Source organism: Archocentrus centrarchus, chromosome 8 (assembly GCF_007364275.1).
Source record: "Archocentrus centrarchus isolate MPI-CPG fArcCen1 chromosome 8, fArcCen1, whole genome shotgun sequence".
NCBI classification, from domain to species: domain Eukaryota; kingdom Metazoa; phylum Chordata; class Actinopteri; order Cichliformes; family Cichlidae; genus Archocentrus; species Archocentrus centrarchus.
The window spans coordinates 23,152,354-23,171,759 of NC_044353.1; the positions used below are offsets into that span (position 1 = coordinate 23,152,354).

General features: G+C 38.7%; 2 protein-coding genes across 4 annotated transcripts; one reads left to right on the plus strand and one right to left on the minus strand.

The window, feature by feature from the left end:
• The first annotated feature begins 670 nt into the window (after positions 1-670).
• Positions 671-17,038, plus strand: lmx1al (LIM homeobox transcription factor 1, alpha-like). Of its 2 annotated transcripts, none has more exons than XM_030735225.1 (9): positions 671-771; positions 2,708-2,796; positions 3,626-3,815; positions 13,580-13,812; positions 14,354-14,517; positions 14,650-14,727; positions 14,812-14,932; positions 15,036-15,191; positions 15,350-17,038. In XM_030735225.1, exons 2-9 carry the CDS (start codon positions 2,736-2,738, stop codon positions 15,505-15,507), a joined length of 1,161 nt encoding a protein of 386 aa, XP_030591085.1. In that variant the 5' UTR covers positions 671-771; positions 2,708-2,735; the 3' UTR covers positions 15,508-17,038. The 2 variants fall into 2 exon arrangements, with proteins under 2 accessions (XP_030591085.1, XP_030591084.1); XM_030735224.1 differs by having other exon boundaries at positions 675-879.
• chchd5 (coiled-coil-helix-coiled-coil-helix domain containing 5) lies at positions 15,053-19,230 on the minus strand. 2 transcript variants are annotated; one of them, XR_004020273.1, is made up of 5 exons: positions 19,112-19,230; positions 18,776-18,916; positions 18,521-18,672; positions 18,138-18,217; positions 15,053-15,186 (listed from the first exon to the last, which is right to left on the minus strand). XR_004020273.1 is itself a non-coding variant. In XM_030735257.1 (4 exons), coding segments are annotated over exons 1-4 (324 nt in total). In that variant the 5' UTR covers positions 19,114-19,230; the 3' UTR covers positions 17,420-18,188. The 2 variants fall into 2 exon arrangements, 1 of the variants encoding a protein (XP_030591117.1); XM_030735257.1 differs by lacking the exon at positions 15,053-15,186 and having other exon boundaries at positions 17,420-18,217.
• Between the last annotated feature and the right edge of the window lie 176 nt (positions 19,231-19,406).

Consider the following 19,406-nt stretch of genomic DNA (forward strand, 5'->3'; position numbering starts at 1 on the left):
TACTCAAATTCATATGCATGGGAAGGCAGATGAGCAAATACTTTTGGCAATATAGTGTATATGCCTTCAATGATGTCCCCAATCTTAACACTGATCAGTTTTAGTTCAATGCACCTTTCCCGTTTTAACACAAGGGGGCGGTCTTCTCTCAGTATGTGGGAAAAGCATGCCAGACACAATAGTGAAAAAAGCAATAAACCTTTTATCTTTAATCGTACCACTCTGTGTTTGGACATGCCACTTTTGAATTCAGCCAGCCTTTTAATGCCTAAACCTGTTTCATTTTACAGTCTTCTGTAAGTAAGTGGAGTGAGGCAACATTGTGTGATGTCTAGGAGTAAAGTGCCATCATCTTCATTCGGCTTTGTTCTTTTTATATTTTTTACTCCAAATTTAACCAGTTTTGGTGTGTAATACAGCAAAACCTTAAATATGTTTTCCCGTATGGAGGGAGCTGATGTGTCACCACAAGTTGTTTCACCTTAGCTGTGCCCTTTTAAGTCTCCGTGTAACCTTGAACAGAATTGTAAAAGATCCTCCCCATCTGAGTTATCAATAGGCTGTATTATCACTCATCTTCCCTCATCATTTTCCGCACCTTCTCCCTCCCTCGTTTTCTGTCCATCTCCTCCCTCTGCGCCTTTTTACGCACAAAACAAATCAGAGCGCACACACGGCTCCCGGAGAAAACTGGAGAGACAATAGGCAGTACTTCGGATCATCATGGTATTTGGATTTTTACCGTAGGCAAGAAGCTCGGCGCTTTGTGAGGTACAGGTGGATAATCTGCGATCGCGTCTGTTCATTTACTAGTCGAAAGTTTCCCCAGGTTTTAATGTTGCCAACCGAGATTTCAGGAGGAGTGTGTTTCACCTCAAGGTAGGTCTCCGCAACTCAAGAACAGGTTGTCAGTGAAGGCGGACTTGTGATTTCCAAATAACCGTGTTGCTTGAATTTGATGTGTTTCTTGTTCCAGCTGCAGCGCGTGCTTAGGTTCAGCATTGTTAGGTATCTTTTTACAAATACATGAGATAATAGATTAAATCAGAGTGACCATGTTATCTGATAAGTTTTATGATCTTTGATTTGATATATTGGCACAAGCCTGTAAAATAGTCTTAAAGTATGATGTGAACGACAGCCAACTTTGCTTAGGAAACTGTGACGCTTTTAGGGGACAAATATCACATTAGTTTTCAGCAGTTTTTAGCTTGATTCGAACAGCAATCACACCCACAACTCAAATTTGCCTTTTTAAAAATTTTTGATAGCTCGAGGGATTTGACTTTTCCCAGTTTTCAGCCAATTATTACACGCTGTTTATTTATTAACAAATCTCTGAGAATAGAAAGGTTGCTTGTTGCCATTACACAGAGAGAGGGTTCTTAGCATTACTTGGAACAGTCAACTTTAAAGAAAGATGTGTTCATCCTCATAAATATGCCAGTTATATTTTCGTTAATTGTAGCTCCAGGTGTCTCACGGGAAATCCGGGAATCGGTTTTATTTCAATAATGATGATCAGGGTACCGGCTTTTTGCGTCAACGTATAATTATTGATCTTTTACACAAATGTGTCATAAATATATTCAACCCGCAATTAGGAAAAGTGCCAAATCAGATTAGTTGTATTTACATAAGTCATTTGGAGTTATCTGATTACTTAATTTTCTAAGGCAACAGCCCATTTTATAGTCCCTGTGTTTTACAGGTTCACCTTACAGACCCCACCCCCGCCCCCAAAAGTAGAAGTCAGTAGGATTCCTTACACTTACCACAATGACAATAAAATAGACAAATCTAGTGTTATTCATTTAAAATATAGACTATCATTGTATCGTTGTACATTGCACAAAATACTAGAGTCTGATGACACCAGTACTGAGAAACATCTGCGTGCAGAAAAATCAAAAAAAGTTTTCGTCAGCGTTTCCAAAACTAATCTGAATCTTTCGTTGTTTTTATTTATTTTTTTCTGTCTTCTTTAATTTTGGTTTATTTGTTAAAGGAAATTAATAAAATACAAAATGCCCTCTGCTTATTTTAAAGCTACACCTGTCATAATCCGTTTTGCTCTAACGGGTCAATTTTACAAATTAGATTTACTGTAAAGAATAAAATTGCACATTTTACAAGAAACTTGATCACCTATATGGATTTAAAATAATTTCAACACAAAAATTAAACCAGAGATACACTATTTTTGCTTGTATAACAAATAGAGCTTACATATATTTTTTTAAGCTTTTTTTTAATTATAATTTAAAAACAATAAAATGCATGATGTTTAAAAAAAACTAGCTTGCACTTTTTAATAATATAATATATAATGCATACAGTTATGGCTGTGTGCTAATTGATAAGTTCGTAATTCTATGTTCATATGTAGTTCCTTTCATTTAGAATTTTTGTTATAAGAGAAACGTGTTTCAAATTTTCTGTTTTAATCAGTTTTTTCTGCATTTAATGAGCTGAATGTAATCCAAGCTCTGTGCGTGTGTGTGAGATTCAGTCTAATTTTAAATCATGTCGACATAGATTGTCCTATAAAATAATAATAATAATAATAATAATAAACAATTTTTAAAAATCCAGGTGACTGCTTTGGCCTGCACTTTCTCTTACTAATTCCCTTATTTTGAGGTTGATTTATTGCAGCATGGTTCCGCTGATATCTTAGAGAGAAATTTTTCATTTTTGTCTCTAGCGATCACACTGAGGGGAGGAGAGAAGGGATGAAAACAGAGGAGAGCCAGCAGTCCTGTCTGCAGCAGCCTCCATCCTCCACGCCTTTCGGTAAGTCTGACAACAGACACACTCTCGATGAATATAATAAATGTTATCACAAGTTGAACGTTTGTAATTAACTTATCATTTAAAAAAAAAAAAAAGACCACAAATAAAATTACCAAAGCATATGTTCATGTCCACTTTATCCGCGGTTTTAAGTCCTGAATGTCTTTAGGAATATCCTATAGACATTCAGGACTAAGTTCATATTAGGAGAATATATTATTTAAAAAAATATATATCCATGTTGATGCAGTCTCAGAGCCATCACAACATTAGGCTATTGTGGGAATACTGAACCTACCATATGAGAAACAAAACATAAAATCATATTCTATCATATTCTATAACATATGACTTATGTTACCCTGACCTCAGAATTAAATTAATATAATAATAGCAACAACAACCGACTTTACACTGTCAACACCTTTCGAGTCTAATATGCCAATATGAATGTAAATATTTCAAGCAGCTCATGCCCATAAAGTCGAGTTAGGAATGAAATAAATATCCAGATGTTCTTAATTTTTAATTGAGAAAATTAATATCAAAAACTGGGGTCGCCATAAACCTTTTTTCCTAAGTATGTGTCTTTCATTTTGCATCCATGCTAAAGAGGACATCAGTTTTCATATCCTAGATGACAGGAAGCATATACACACGATTTGGTATATTAAGCAAAATGTGTTTTTAGTGCCTTATTGATGACCGTGAAAATTTAGAAGCAGGCTGTTTTTTATTTAAGGCTGGAGTCACTGCGGAAACTTGGCCAGTATCCTGACTTTGGTCTTCTTTCAATCTCTCTGTCCATGCTCTGATATGCTCCCTTCAGGTCCAGAGTACAGAGGAGGAGGTGAGGTGTGTGCGGGCTGCGAGTCTCCCATCGCCGACCGCTTCCTGCTGCGCGTGAATGAGCGTTCCTGGCACGAGACCTGTGTCAAGTGCGCCGTGTGTTTAAGCGCGCTCACTGGGACTTGTTACAGCCGGGACCGCCTGCTGTATTGCAAGCACGACTATGAAAAGTAAAAACACACACACACACACACACACACACACACACACACACACACACACACACACACACACACACACACACACACACACAGTTCAAGGATAACATGGGCTACAAATTTAGGTTGGAAAATTTCCAGTAACTAAAAGAAGCGTTATCTCATGCTGAAAACAAATTCCATAATCTGCAAAAAATATACAGTCGCACAATAATTGCAACAGTTAACTGTATCTCGAAATGTAATTTTTTTTACTTCCCAAATGTGTTACTGCACGTTCACTTACGGAGACTATTTTAGACATTTTAGTTTCACTCAGTAAGAAACGAGTTAAAGTGATGTCACCCAGTCTCCTTATGTGACTTTAAACTGCTATACACAAAAAATGTGACACACTAATCTAGTAAGACGTGCTGATGTGATATGATTGTTTCTTGTTTTGTTTTGTTTTTTTGTTTTTTTTTTGTTTTTGTTTGTTTGTTTGTTTGCTTGTTTGTTTGTTTTTTGGGGGGGGGGGGGGGGTTCAAGTAAAACTTCTGTTTAAAACAGATGAGGAACATTATATTCTACATCTATTGAAAGTCTCCTGTTAGACTTAACAGCATCTATCAGTGTGCCAGCAAAAGATGCAGTACAATGTTAATCACTGTAAGAGCACTTGTCATTTAAATTCTGAAAAATTAATGTAGGTGTCAAGAAAGAAGATTATTTAGAGTGTACAAATGACCTGCACATAAATCAGTCCTCACACTGAACAAATCTGGTTAAATAATATTAATGAAACTTTAACGACTTAGCTGGAGAAGGCAGAGTTATGAAGGTGAGAATCATAAAGTAGGAAATATATGCTGCATGTTGTACCAATGTTTGAAAAAACTTCATGAATTTCTAAAACAGAAATTTATGTAATTACCAACTAAACATGTAGAGGCCTTGAAATTGACAATTTTATCAGTCCCACACTATCATTACAGACAAGGATAGATTTGTGTGTCAAACCCAATTAATTTCAACATACCCAGAGGTTCAGTGTGCTTATTATTTAAACTTTTATGTATTTACCAACACCAAACTTTAGATGTGAAATTTGACCTCATGTATGTATCTAAAACTAAGATTTGCATTACACTTACATAGAATATATTCATTTTTGGTAGCAGTTTTAGTAGATTATTGTTTCTTATTTATTGATCAAGACTTTTCACAAAGGCAAAAACTGCCCTCCCAAAATTTAAATTCTTGCTTTATATGACTATTTCCATCGTGTTTAAGTTCATAATCTTATTTGAACCAACACCCATTGCCACTGCTATTCAGTATCTTACAGTACAGCATCTGGACACACTACATTACAATATATTGCAATTTAAAAGTTATGTTTTGTGTTTGATGGCTCTCTCTATGTACATTTTTGTGGCCACTACATTTTTACTTTGGCTGCTTGGTGTGTGCTGCGGTCAGTGGGTGTGCCTGCAATGGGAGCTCCAGGGATGGACAGCTTAAGGACAAGTCTGCAGCTTGTTATCATTGTTATGAAAAGTGTCAGACGGCATCCAGCAGCACAGACTCTCCCACTGTACCTGACATCTGGAGGAGAGAGAGAGAGGGAGAGACAGGGGAACTGTGATGAAAGCCCATTGTGTGATGTCTATCTGGAAAAATGAGTGGAAAACGTGGCGGCAATAGCTTACCATAAGTGAAGAACTGGGCTCATTTTCAGTGATGGAATGAAAAAGTATATTTGCTCTCATTGTGTAATGACTGCAATTGCAGACCCAAATTAGCAGTCAGAGGCTCATTCACTATGTTGTTGATTTAGTCCCCTATACATTGCATATGCCTTGTTGCCTTGTTGTGTGAGTCGGTGCCAGACTTGGCACGCAGTAATGCCTGTGACCTTCAGCGGATAGGCAACAATGTCTCCTTGTTTTCCCTGCAGTCTGTCCATCAGCGCCTTACACTACACAATCCCCCACCACCACCTCCCACAACCATCTAGAGCAGGTGTGTGTGCTGTAACAGATAACCATGTCCAAGAATTTGGAATGTGCATAAGAATCTTAGGGGAATTTGTCTAATTATTAGTGGATACTTTCTTTTGACCCTGTGTTTGAGTATCAGTTTGATACCTGCGTCAGACAAGAAAAGGCTCATCATTTCAGTGATGTCACTGCACACTGATGAGTTTACTTTGTCAGAAATTCTAAGGAATTACTGACAAAGTAAACTCATCAGTGTGCAGTGACATCACTGCACACTGATGAGCAGTGATGTCACTGCACACTGATGCAGTAAACTCATCAAAGTAAACTCATCAAAGTAAACTCATCAGTGTGCAGTGATGAGTTTACTTTGTCAGAAATTCTAAGGAATTAAATTAACTGAATTCACTGAAAAATGTGTGAATGGAATACATTAACAGAAAGGCAGCATCTTACAGGCTTTTAAGCTCATACTGGGATTTTTATTATTGGGGTGCTTTCCTTGTGCAGATCTCTGGCTATTCCTGAATATAAAAATGAATTTAAAAAATGTTTTTAATTCATTTTTTGCTTTGATTACATCACACCAGACAAAGACAACAAAGACAAGCAGACCTCTCCTCGATGACTCCTTAGCAAAATCTAAAGGCACTGTACTGCTGTACTGTACTGGACTGCTACTCTGATCATCTGTTTGCGTGTGCTTGTTTGTTATATTTTTTTTTAATATTTGAAATAGAAACAAATATAAAATTGATTTGTGGGTGGGAATATATTTTTAATTACTCTAGCTGGTCTTCATGAAAAAAAAATGCAAATTCAAATGAGAAATCTAATTTTCAAATGTGACCCATCCTCCACCCTGATTCATGTGGACTTAACTGCCTCCAAGGCAAAGGTTTGTTCAGCATTTGCATGTTTAATGCTTTTGAAGGATACATTGCTTCAGAATTGTTCTACTCTGATGATCAAAAGCCAATGTAGGGTTTCAAAGTTTCATGATTTTTTTTATTTTATTTTAAATGGTTTGGGTGAAATCGTAGTCTGCATATTTCTGGGAATGCACGTTATCATTCACGTTAAGTATTTGGACATAAATTAGCATGTCATTGCCATTCATTAAGAATAAAATAAAATAAAATAAAATAAAATAAAATAAAATAAAATAAAATAAAATAAAATAAAATAAAATAAAACTGGAGGTATGCCTTTTCAATAGCGCCGGTTTTAAATTTCCCTGGTCTCAATCTGTTATGGAAATGAGGGGATTTAGACACAATAAACTCAAGTGCATCTTGTGGATTTTTCTTGTGGATTTATTTTTGTTTTGAAACCTTGAGAAATTCTCTGGAACTCCATCCTGTTATGGACCAGATGTTCAGCATGAGGCGTTAGAATAAGTCTTCCCTGCACACAAATTCCCTTAAGGTTGTTTTCATGCACAGGCACAATACATTGCATTTACTGGCACAATGGACAGAGTTATAGAAATCTGGACAGAAAAAAAGTTTACATCTGAGGAAGTGACTGTTTTCTAAAAATCTAAATGAAATTTTGGACTTTTCTGACAAAATTATTAACAGTAAAGCCTGCCAGTTGTATATTAGCACAGTTTGCTTTAAACTAAAAACAGACCTCTTTAGAAGTTACAGGAAGATGAAATAGCATTCTGATTGAAAGCTGTTTAGCAAATGGACAAGTAGAAATAATGAGCACCCTCATTCTGTGCTTTTCAAACAGGCATGATCTTATAGCTGGCCCTTATGATTCCTTGTCAAAGTGACGAGTATAAGACCAGTGTTCTCTCCTCAATAGTACTGAGCCCAAACAGAACTGAGGGTATTCTGGCTGTGAGAAGCCTACAAACTCCCTTGAAAGCCACATAAAGGCAGCTCCAGCTCTTTGAAAAAAAGGTCACAAGGGTGGATATTCACTAAAACCTTGAGTTTAATACCTCACGCTGTGGGGTGGAGGGCACAGAGACTACATCTAAGTTTACAAACCCTCTCACCACAGACAGAGAGGGGGAGGCCCTGCCGCCACAGTTATGGAATCATCCTCTGCTGACCAGGAGTTATACGTGAGTCTAACACTTAATGACCTGAAAGAGTATCCTCTCAGGTTATAGTGCATTTATATGAGTGAACCTCTAAGTCTGAGGATAGAAATTGCATCTTTTACGCATTCTCTCTTCTATACCTCCACCCCACCAACCATTTCTCTCCCTATCTCTCTATCCTTTACCTCATTCATCACTGTCTGCTTTGTAATAATATTTCTCTATTCCAAACCTCATTTCCTTCTTGTTGAGATTGATAGCAGCGATGACACCAAACAGTTTATCTCCCCGTTTATCCCTTGTTTTCTCTTAATCGCACACCCCCCACCCCCCCAGTGCCTCTTTGTCTCTCAGGAGGGGAATAGGAGGAGGTGGCAGTGTGGCTGATTGGGTACAGTGCTAATTGCCCAGCTCTCTCTGACTGTCCTGTTTTGACAGGTCTGATACTGGGCTGCAGGGAAATACTATTACAGATAATTATGCAATAATATGTCAGAGGGAATACAAACCCTTATTCCTATCAGCCTAACTCTTTTTAATGAGTCACTGTTGATAAATAAAAAATAAGTCTGAATACTGAAACTTTTACAATTTTAAAACATGTCAACCAAAATAGAGTTTAATATTACTTGCTTATTTGGTTGCAACTATGAAAATACCTTTATACAAAAAGACTTCAATCATCTGTCTTTTTAGGAACCAAGTCATGTCTGCATGGAGGTGGCAGCAGAAATCTGAGCAATTTTAGGTTAAATAACTGAAAATTTCAGCTCATGGAATGAATCTTCAAAGGAAAGGAAAGTTTATAGCTCAGTGTGGGTGTAGGTAAATGTAGCTTCACTTAAAGCTGTACGTAATATAGGCATGCAATTCTGAAAAGTTGAAGCACTCCTCTCTCACCCAAGAGTCTTATATTAGCTACACCTGCAGCTCAACAGATGATGGCTGGAGACTTGCCAGATGAGAATAAAGTGCAGATAGATGAGTTTTTGTGCTTTGATTGTGTGCTGTTGAAAAACAGTCTGATTTGACAGTATAAAAGAAAGAGCATCAGGGAGAACTTTCACTGATGGAGAAAGGGTTTAAAATGGGTTAAAGAAGGTAAGGACAAGGTGTGTGAGAGTTTTAAGGATGGAACAGCCTCAGGCTGGGGCAGATTTTTGCCTGTGTATGTGTGTGTGAGATGATGGTGATGGGGTGGAGGGTGGGGGTGGGGGGGTGGGGGGTGATATTGCCACTGTTTTTGCATAATGTGAGATGAGACCCCATCATCTTTCCTCCCCCACAACAATTTTATAACAGACAGCTAATAAATGTTTCATGGCAGAACAAGCTGCTCGCCTCAGCTTTATTAAATCTGAGATAATAAAAGCAGAGAGGGAGAGGAAAAAAAGAGAGTGCGAATAGGGGGTCGCACCAGAGAGGGAGAGATAGGGAGATCGGCGTAGACTTCTCGCAAATCGACCGGCTGTATCTCCTGTTTCTGGGGCAACGGGTCTCGCTGTCCCCCGCCACCCCCTCCCTGCTGCTTCCCGCTCCGCCAGAGACAGACAGGAAATGAGAAACGGGCAGACAGGATATTGCGTTCTGGTGGCCTGGGGATTAACTGTTTTATCTAAACTAACACACACCCACTCACTCACGCACACAAACACACATCTATATCCTGACACATAGCATTCATTCTTGGTAGCATCAGGTGTAGCTCACAGCCGCACACCCAGAGACACATATCATGCAGACTATGCACATCATGCAGGTATTTGGTTGTTACTTTACACAAGTTAAGGCTTGAATATTATAAGCATCAGTGCTGTTCTCATGTAGCGCTGGTCATTACCAGTGTGAACAATTTACTGCAAGAGTCACAACATGTAACTTTATAACTGTGAGAGTGCCTTTAAGGATATAACTGCCTCTAAAGATATATTCCATGTACTGTTGACCCTTGTGTCCATTAAATAACAAGTATTATATACATGTTGCACATTTTTCAGAGCACTCATTGACCTTGTTACTTCACTGATGCATGGATGGATGTGGTGCACAGATGCAGCATCTGTCACTGTTTTATTGATGTTTGTACCCAGGCACCTTATCTATGTTTACACTAACTGTGCATATTTGTGTTTATATGTGCATGTGACTGTATATATAGCAGTGTGCATGCAGGCATGACTTTACTATATATATATATATATATATATATATATATATATATATATATATATATATATATATATATATATATATATATATATATATATATATCTTTAAACCTGTGTATTTCTCTATGAGTGTGAGTGAGTGGTGGCAGGGTAGCAAGTATCGTGGGGAATGCTGGGAGATTTTAATAACACAGAAGCAGTGCAGGGAGATTTAATAAAAGGAGATGATGTGATTACTGAACCCTGGCTCTGAGCCATTTTGCTTCACAGAGCAATATCCGCCAAAAGTGCACACACACAATTCCACAAAAACACACACACACACACACACACACGCGCGCGCGCGCGCACACACACAGACATCTAAGAAATTGATACTAAACACAATACAACTTAAAACTAAGATTGATGCATATCATTTGTACTTTTTGCATCTATAACGTGAATCCTCTATTATACCTTCATTGTCACACACTACGATCATATATGTGGGAATCACAAGCTAGTACATCTAAACCTCTGCTTATCACACCTTGCGAGTAAGAGATGCATCTTAAACTATAGGTCAAAAATTAAAATGAGTGACTGTGATGGATCTTTGATGAGCCATGCTTTCAAGGTGAAAGTTAAATTTATCCAAGTTAGGTTCTTTTGGTCTTGCTTATGTATAAATGACCCAAACCTACTGCAATAAGAGAAACTCCATAAAAGAGGGTTAGTGTAACCAAACATGTACCTGTATAAATATTCATCAGTTATGAAAGCAAGCGCAACAACTGCAATTGCTCTGAGACACATACATATTTATGGAATGATTGTATTGCAGTCCAGACAATGTCATGCTTGTCACAGCTCACAGGCAAAACAATGCCACATGACACAGCTTAGGGAGGTGATGAAGATTCTGTTATGCTGTTTGTATGCCTGGGATCTGCAATAAACAAAAGGAAAAGACCTGATTATACCAATACTTACAATACAGCACCTTTTTCTTCCTCTCTACACTTGATCTCGTAATCAGTGAGCTTGTAATTAGCCATGCCCCCTAACCCCTCCAAAATCCATGGCATTGAGCATAAAGTTGCCTAGAGCCAATCTTCCTGATGTTTTTTATATCGCAAGCTCTAAAGGTTGATCATTACCTTCAGCCTTTTGTGAGCACTTGCATCTCCATTCTTTTCAGTCATGTATATATCATATTATTACTTAATTAAAGTAAAGCCCTCTAAATCCAAAGCAAAGGCTTTTTTTAAACTATCCATTCTCTAAGCTTCCAGCACAGCTGTTCCTTAATATACAACAGCTGTTTGACTCCTAATTTTCACTTTTTTTTGCAGTGTATGAATTAAAAATTTAAAAATTAAAAAACAAAAATAACTATATAACACTCAGCACATACCAGGAACACAATTTTAACAACCACAGCATAGAAAGTCTTTATGCCAATTAATGCTTCAAAATAATGCATTCAGATACACTGACAAATTTACTCAAGCAGTGGAAGCTGCAGTGTGTGTGGCCGTGTTTGACTAAAATCTATAAATCCTGTAAAGTTAAATTCACCTTAATCGTATGACTGCTCTCTATCCGTCATGCCTGTAGTGATTTTTTTTTTTTTGGAAGCTGCACCCTGGTCAGGTCCATGTGTGAATGATACTTCTATTAGAGGGATTATACTGATCTACTTACAGACCCCCCTCTGTGGCAGTTGCCCCAAGTTTCCTTTATTTGCCATGTTGAGTAAATTCCTACCGTGCTGTGTACACCCCTGATTAGGGAGTGTGGGACTTAACCACCAACCTCATCAATCTTATGTCAAGCAACCCTGACGATTCTGTTTTGTTGTTTTTTGTTCCCAGTGAAAGGAAGTATTTGAGATGCTGAGAGTAAGGCAGTACAGAGCGTTGTGATGATTGTGCTTTTTGTGACATACATGATCTATACCACATACTATGATTGACATGTGGGTTATGGCAGGAATTTTACAGTGGAAGCCTCTTTCTAAAATGCAATGTAACGTTACTGCAGCAAAGTAATTTAAAGACATTTAGTCAAACACAAGTTCCTATCATAACAGTCTTTGTATGGTTGCTTATAGGAATATTGTGTTTGCTTTATGATGTTAAGTTAGCGACACTGTCATTTGGGGAATTTGGGGAGCGTTTGGCAGATGGATTGAGAAAGATTAGCTGTAGCAGCTGCGTTTGGGACAGAATCACAGATTAGGCACTCTAATGTGCAGACCTGGCTCCTTCTTTACTCTCCAGATTTGGGCAGCAACACCTTCCTATCACTCAGTCAGGGAGCGTCAACACTTCAGTCTTCATCCCTTCTTCCCCCCATTGCCTCCCTTCTTAACAGGGTTTGTGTTTTGTTGTGGTGCTATTTCTGTATCCCATGAACCTTTATCTTTTTTACAGCCATGCTCAGGCTTCCTGTTAACTCTTCCCACTGAAGACTTGTAATGATGCTCCAGTGTATATAAAATATTTCTTGAGCATAAATGTTTTGCACCATCACCATGATGATATGGTGAATGTGGGTAACTATCCAAGACCAGGCTAGGTTTACTGATACTCGATGGGTGTGTGTGTGTGTGTGTGTGTGTGTGTGTGTGTGTGTGTGTGTGTGTGTGTGTGTGTGTGTGTGTGTGTGTGTGTGTGTGTGTGTGTGTGTGTGTGTGTTTTAGTGTGCATAAGTGAGAGGAGAGAGATTAACCCCATGCTATCCCCAATCCCTGGTTATGAGTTTACAGCGTCTGTCTGGCCATCTCACTGTTTAAACAACAATCTAATTAATCCTGTCTTTATTAGTTTCAGTGAACTGGGGAGGCAGGCTGGGAGGGCATGAGGGAGAACTGGGAATGCTGGCAGAAAGTACTAAATACTGAGGAGGGAAGGGGAGGAAAGCAAGTGCAAGAGCAGGGATTTGAGAGGAATTTAATGGCAAAGATTTGAGCCCTGTGAATAGAAATAAGGATGTGCAAGAGATTGTCATGTGGGAGAGAAAGTGAAGGGTTGTAACATAGCACAGGAAGAGAGATGGAGGGACAAAAGAAGGAAAGTGGTCATGGGGGAAAGTAATAACCTGAGAAAGACTGTTTTAAGCTTTATTCATTGAGCTAAATACGTAAATTGTCACCAGTATATGGACAGACTGGAGTTCACTCCACCAAAGAGATCTTAACATTTAAGGATTTCAATGGGGAAAGATTCACAACAGACTGCTCTCTTATAAGAAGCTAACTACTGCCCCCTACTGCCAGAATATAGAAAATAAAAAAAATAATAATAATACAGACTACTGTAACCCATCTTAACAGATGTTCACCTTGTTGCACTGTGAATTGGGTAATGCTTATACAACCTTTAATTAAGAGACTATGCTAATCTTCAAAATCATTGGAGCTGAGGGTAAATGTGTCAGAGCTTCTTGTTTGCGCCTCAGCCTTTAATTAATTCACTTCTTATTCTAAGTTGCTATACTGTTATCATTGCCATGTTTTATAGTTTATGTAGGTATCCATAAAATTATAAACCATATATGTATGTTTCTGAACCCCTCCAGGCTGTTTGTAAGAAAGTGCAGTGCCTGCTTGCAAGTCATTGGACGTTCTGAGCTGATAATGCGTGTGCTAGGCCAGGTGTACCACCTGGGTTGCTTCAGCTGCTGTGAGTGTGAACGCCGGCTGCAGAGAGGTGATGAGTTTGTGCTGAAAGAAGGCCAGCTGCTCTGCCGCATGGACTATGAAAAGGAGAGGGAAATGCTGGCTGCTATTAGCCCCACACCAACTGAATCAGGTAAAGCAGGTTTCTTCTGAGGGTACTTTGATTGAAAAACACATAATGAAGGTCAAAGTTACTTTTCTTGGGAAAATTATTTTTTTTTTACACTTATGCATTTAGACCAAATCCATAACTTTTATCCACTTTAAATCAGTGAACTGAAGGAAAATTCTTAATATTTAAGGCAAAGGAGGTTTAAGTCTCAAGCTTCTCCCAAAGTCAGGAAGTATGAAATATGTAGACAATCCCTAAATCTCAGGTTTAAGTGTGTTGTTGATCACTGGGGTGATATACAACTCAAATGCTTAGTTAAATAATTATAATGGCATAGCTGAAAAATGTGGCAATAACACCTCAATTTTAAATAAAGGCACCATTACTGAATTTCAAATAGTGCCACTTCTATAGAAATGTTTTGATTTGCAATTGAGGATAGTTTTCAGCAGTGAACCTCCAGTGGAATGGAACAAATGGGTACTGGACACCCTAGAGACAATTTTTTCAAATGTTACTACTCACAGGCAGTTGGTCTGATTGTTCTGCTTACCTTGCTCAGTAAAAAGTGAGGATGAAGATGGTGGAGGAGGCTCTGGTGGGGGAAAAGGCAGTGATGAAGGCAAGGAGCACAAGCGTTCAAAACGACCACGCACTATCTTGACCACACAGCAGCGGCGCGCTTTCAAGGCCTCCTTTGAAGTGTCAGCCAAACCATGCCGCAAGGTGGGTGGATCAGCTTGTCTTGTCGGTATGCCACAAGATACACCTGGTCATGCCTTCCAAACTTCATGGGGCTGTGGTGTTTGACACTGCGAAGTTAAGATTTTAAAAATAATTAAAAACTCTTACCTGTAGGTGAGAGAGACGCTGGCTGCAGAGACTGGGCTGACAGTGCGTGTTGTGCAGGTGTGGTTTCAAAACCAGAGAGCCAAGGTAAGGTTTTATATATTTCCTGAAGACATGTTTGATTTAGGACAGAAAGAGGAAATTCATACAGTGTGTGCTTTTGTGCATTAGATGAAAAAGTTAGCTCGCCGACAGCAACAGCAGCAGCAGCAGCAGCAGGAGCAAGAGCAGCTAGGAGGCACCAGGAGGGGACCAAGCAGAGGGGGCCGTCAAAGCAATGACGACAGCGAGGGTAAGAGCTTTGAGTACCAGTGCAAAACCAAGATAGAAAGAAAGACAGAAGGACCGCTATGGTTAAAGGTTTTTTGTTTTTGTTTTGTTTTATTTTTACATAGATGGATCTAGTACCCACGGCATGGATGGGATGCTGGGATATCCATCTCTACCACGTCAGCAGCTTCTTGCTCTGGATCCCAACATTTATGGTGGAGAGCCATTTCGACATGGGCTTACGCCACCTCAATTGAATAGCGAGCAGCTCCACTCCTATGGTATGACAAGAAGACAAAGCTAAAAGTTTAAAAAAAAAAAAAAAAATGTCTTCCCACCTTTATACTTAACAGTGGGATTTTTGTTTCTAAATTTTCTTTGCTCTAACTAAACACTATTCCACTTTAGCTGTCCAAACTCTCTTTCCTTTTGACTGCAGACTCAGAGACAGTGTTCCATGACCTGGACAGCGATGGAAGCCTTGGTCACCTTGGTGACTGCCTCTTAGCAACAGGGGAGGGCGGTCTCCTGGCAGGGCGAGTGGGAAACCCCATCGACCGTCTCTACTCCATGCAGAACTCCTATTTCACCTCCTGACCCTTATAAACTGTCACTCGTTCCCCTCCTGTTTCACCTTTCACCTCAGAGATGCAGCTAATGGAGTCTCTCCATCAACATGCCTGTGGGACCATTCTCCATGAAACACCCTTCAGCCGAACATGCTTACGAGCTTTTATCACAGGCTAACATCACCACGAGTTAGACATAGTCATAATATCAATTTGCAGCAGATTAGCTTAGTGTTCTCACATCTTTCCTAGATAAGAATCACATGCTGGAAATACAGACACTGTAAATGTCCAAGATAAAGGACCTAAGTTTATTCTGCTGTATTTACGTAATGTTTAATGAAAAACATTTCATGGCACTTTCCAACAAAAAAAAATGAAGAAACTTATCATACCTATCAATATGTATATCACCAAGTACAGACAATAATTGGTTGTTGAAAGTGAATTCATCAATCAAATCACATATAATTAGCAGTCCTGGCAGGTCTGATGGGCAGCTGAGGGTTTAAAATAAATTAGTATATTGTATTACTTTTTTTGTTTTGCCAGGACTAGTTATTGTGTGAATGACTGCACCATATACAGCACTGTATATGGATTGGAGTACAGTTTTGCTCTCAGGTTAGTGTGTATGTTTGTGGAACCTGAGCCACAACTCAGGATATTGTGCTGGATAGGAGGACAATTTAACTTGCCCAGTGACTTCAAGGACAGAGATTACAAAGAAAAAGAAACTAACTTTGTGAAAAATGAATATTTCAAACTGTATCCTTAGTTTTTCATAATGCATGACTGGTAAAATATGGACCAAAAAAATTGAGCATTTAGCTAATAACACTACAGGGTCATTTCAAGAGCCTTATGCGGAAACAGGGTTATTTAAGTGATTATTGTTTTAGTTTTCCTTACTCTTTTATAATGTGATCATTCAAAAACAGTGCAGCAAATTTCAACTCTTTGGTTTATAATTCCCCAAATTAAGGATAATAGGCACATGAAGGTACTCCAAATGTAAATGTGTGTATGACTGTGTTATAATTAACTGTTGTAGTCACAAACTGTAATAATTTCCTTCTCAGAAAGTCACATTAGGTAGGCATTTTGTATCTTATGATGTGATAATCAGATAATATTTAAACTGTAGCATGATATTTATGTGCCACAAGTAGGTATGAAGAAATAGCCTCCAAATTCAAGTTGGATAGCAAGTGTTACAGAAGGCATCGGGATCAGAATTACAAAGTGGTGCAGAATAAAATAGGATTAGGGTGAAACTCTTTTCATTTAGAAGCCAGTAATTGGCTACAGCCTGTGTCATTCCTACACGACATTATGTTTGACTCTGATAACTGACTCATGGTGTTTTTAAAGTGATAATATTGTGAATGTAACTTATTTGTGCAGTAGATGAGATCTTATCTTACTTTTTTGATCAGTGACTGCCAGGTGATGTGCTTTGAATGTAATGTTGCCGTATCTTCAATACAATCTGCGGTTTCGTCTTTGAAGTACACTTGGCTTATTTGTCCTAAATACAATAAATGATGACGCATTTATCACTTGCTCAAATGGTATGAACCAAAGATACACTTTAAAGGAAAGGAATCTGTTTCCCTCAGTCTCTCCACTCAAAACTTTAATAACTCAACCAGAAAATGTCTGTTCTGCTTAGTGGTCACAGGGTTCATAACTCAACATCCTCCCTCTGTCTCTTTCAGTTGTCCTGCTGATTAAAGCTGAACAGCCTTCTCCTTTCTTCCCAGACTCCCTATTGCTCAGTTACTGAGTAGCCAGGAGAGTTTGTGTGGGAGCAATACATTCCAGTTTAATATTTGACTCTGACTCAGACCTGGAGAGGGCAAGGGTGGGAGGAATAGGCACAAGAAACAGAAACAATGGAGGATGACAACTCCAGATGGGTATTAGAAGTCTAAGGTCATTTTTTAATGAAATAGTTCAATAAAAAAGCAGTACACACCTGAGTTTCTCACATAAAGAAGCATAAATCATATTTTTAAATGCCAACAAGACTTACATGAAAAGTTAGCGAATGATACAGCAATGAAATATTCTACAAGAACCATCTAACCCACAGTACTTTGGCATCAATCTGCTATTTTTGAAGTTAGTCACACTGAGCCACATTAAGAAAACAGATACAGTGCTGTGAAAAGGTGCCCCCCTTCCTGGTTTCTTTTTTCATTTTTGTCACATGTTTCAGATCATCAAATAAGTTTAATATTAGACAAAGATAATCAGACTAAATATTAAATGCAGTTTGATCTGATACACACCAGAAAGTCCACCTTTGAATGGCTCAAAAAAAAAAAAAAATTTAGATTTTGGAGTGGCCTAGTCACAGTCCAGACTTAAATCTGATTGAGATGCTTTGGCATGACCTTAAACAGGCTGCTCACACTTGAAAACCCTCAAATGTGGCTGAATTAAAACAAATCTGCAAAAATGAGTGGACCAGAATTTCTCCACAGTGATTCATTACCAGCAATTGCAAATGCTTCATTGCAGTTCTTGCTGCCAAGGGTAGCACAACCAGTTATTAGGTTGGAAGGGGGCAAATACTTTTCCATAGCACTGTATTCTATCAGTCACTGTACATACAGCAACATGGCTGGGATGCATTTGAAACCAGCCCACCTGTGGTGGTGTGGAGACAGGTGCTTTCAGGTAATGGAGGACGTCTTAATGCTAAGATGGCTGAGATACCGGATTTGTGGCTGGAAAAAAGAAAACGAATATTTTGCTTTAGTTGTCAACATACCAACATCTCATGCAATATTATTACTATTTTTGCAAACATGGTAACCCTGTGTGTTTTCAAATGTTTTGTATTATGATGCCCAGTGGACGCATGAAAAACCAGCATACACAAGCCAGTTTCATAAAAGAAACACTCTTCCTCCTTCAAGAGACAAGGAGAAGGCTTAAAAACATGCACGACTAAATCGCTTAAATTTTAACTGACAGCTTGTATACATGTTACTTTAAGATGTGTATGGCCAGTTTTGTGAAATACTTACCCACTCCACTGAGGTCCACTGTCTCTGCACAGCCCAGAAAGCGAGCCACATGTGGTGAGCAGGAGGCAGGTTTGTCCTGGTTTTCTCTCAAGCAGCGCTCAAACTCCACAAACTCCTTGGAACAGTCCTGCCTGATCTTCTGGATCACCGGGCTTAACACATTCAGGGGTTAGATTAAAATATGCCTTGAAAATATTTACAGGAGGATGCCAGACTCACATGGGTGAGAATGAGGGAACAAATAAATGGACTTACTGTGATGATGTACACTGTGCAACCTTTATCTTCAGCTCGTGACACGTCTGCTGCCATGTTGATGGATTGGAGGCCACACATGACCCATATGCCTCCATTTCTTTATGGCAGTACTTTGCAGTTATATCCATAGCAGCTTGCCTTAAAGGTAACAGATGTATTCAAACCAGTGCACGAGTATGGATAAGTACTATGGTCCGTGTGTGTGGTAAATCGAAAGCAGTATAGTAGTTTCCTAAAGGGTGCAGCAAATACTTTGTAATTATAGTTACATCTACTTCTGTATTTAGGAAATATAACGTATACATTGTGTAACTGATTATTTAAAATTCTTACATGTTGCTGTTTTATGGTGTTTGAAACGAAGAAGCTGATCAGCCAAGGTTATACCACCGGTACTTCTGCATGTGGAACAACGTCTGTGAGGGAACAGCGATGTGCACGCCCACTACCATTTCATTTGATGGAAGTAAAATGTTTCTATAATGTTATTGGTTCAGGTTTGCATCAGTCACCTACTCTGGCTACTCGCTTGCAATGGCTCCCTTTCATTAAAGGGACAGCCACTTTTCGATTTAGCTACAAGTGAAATCTGCAGTTTGCCAGATAGACCTCTTTATTTACAGTCGTT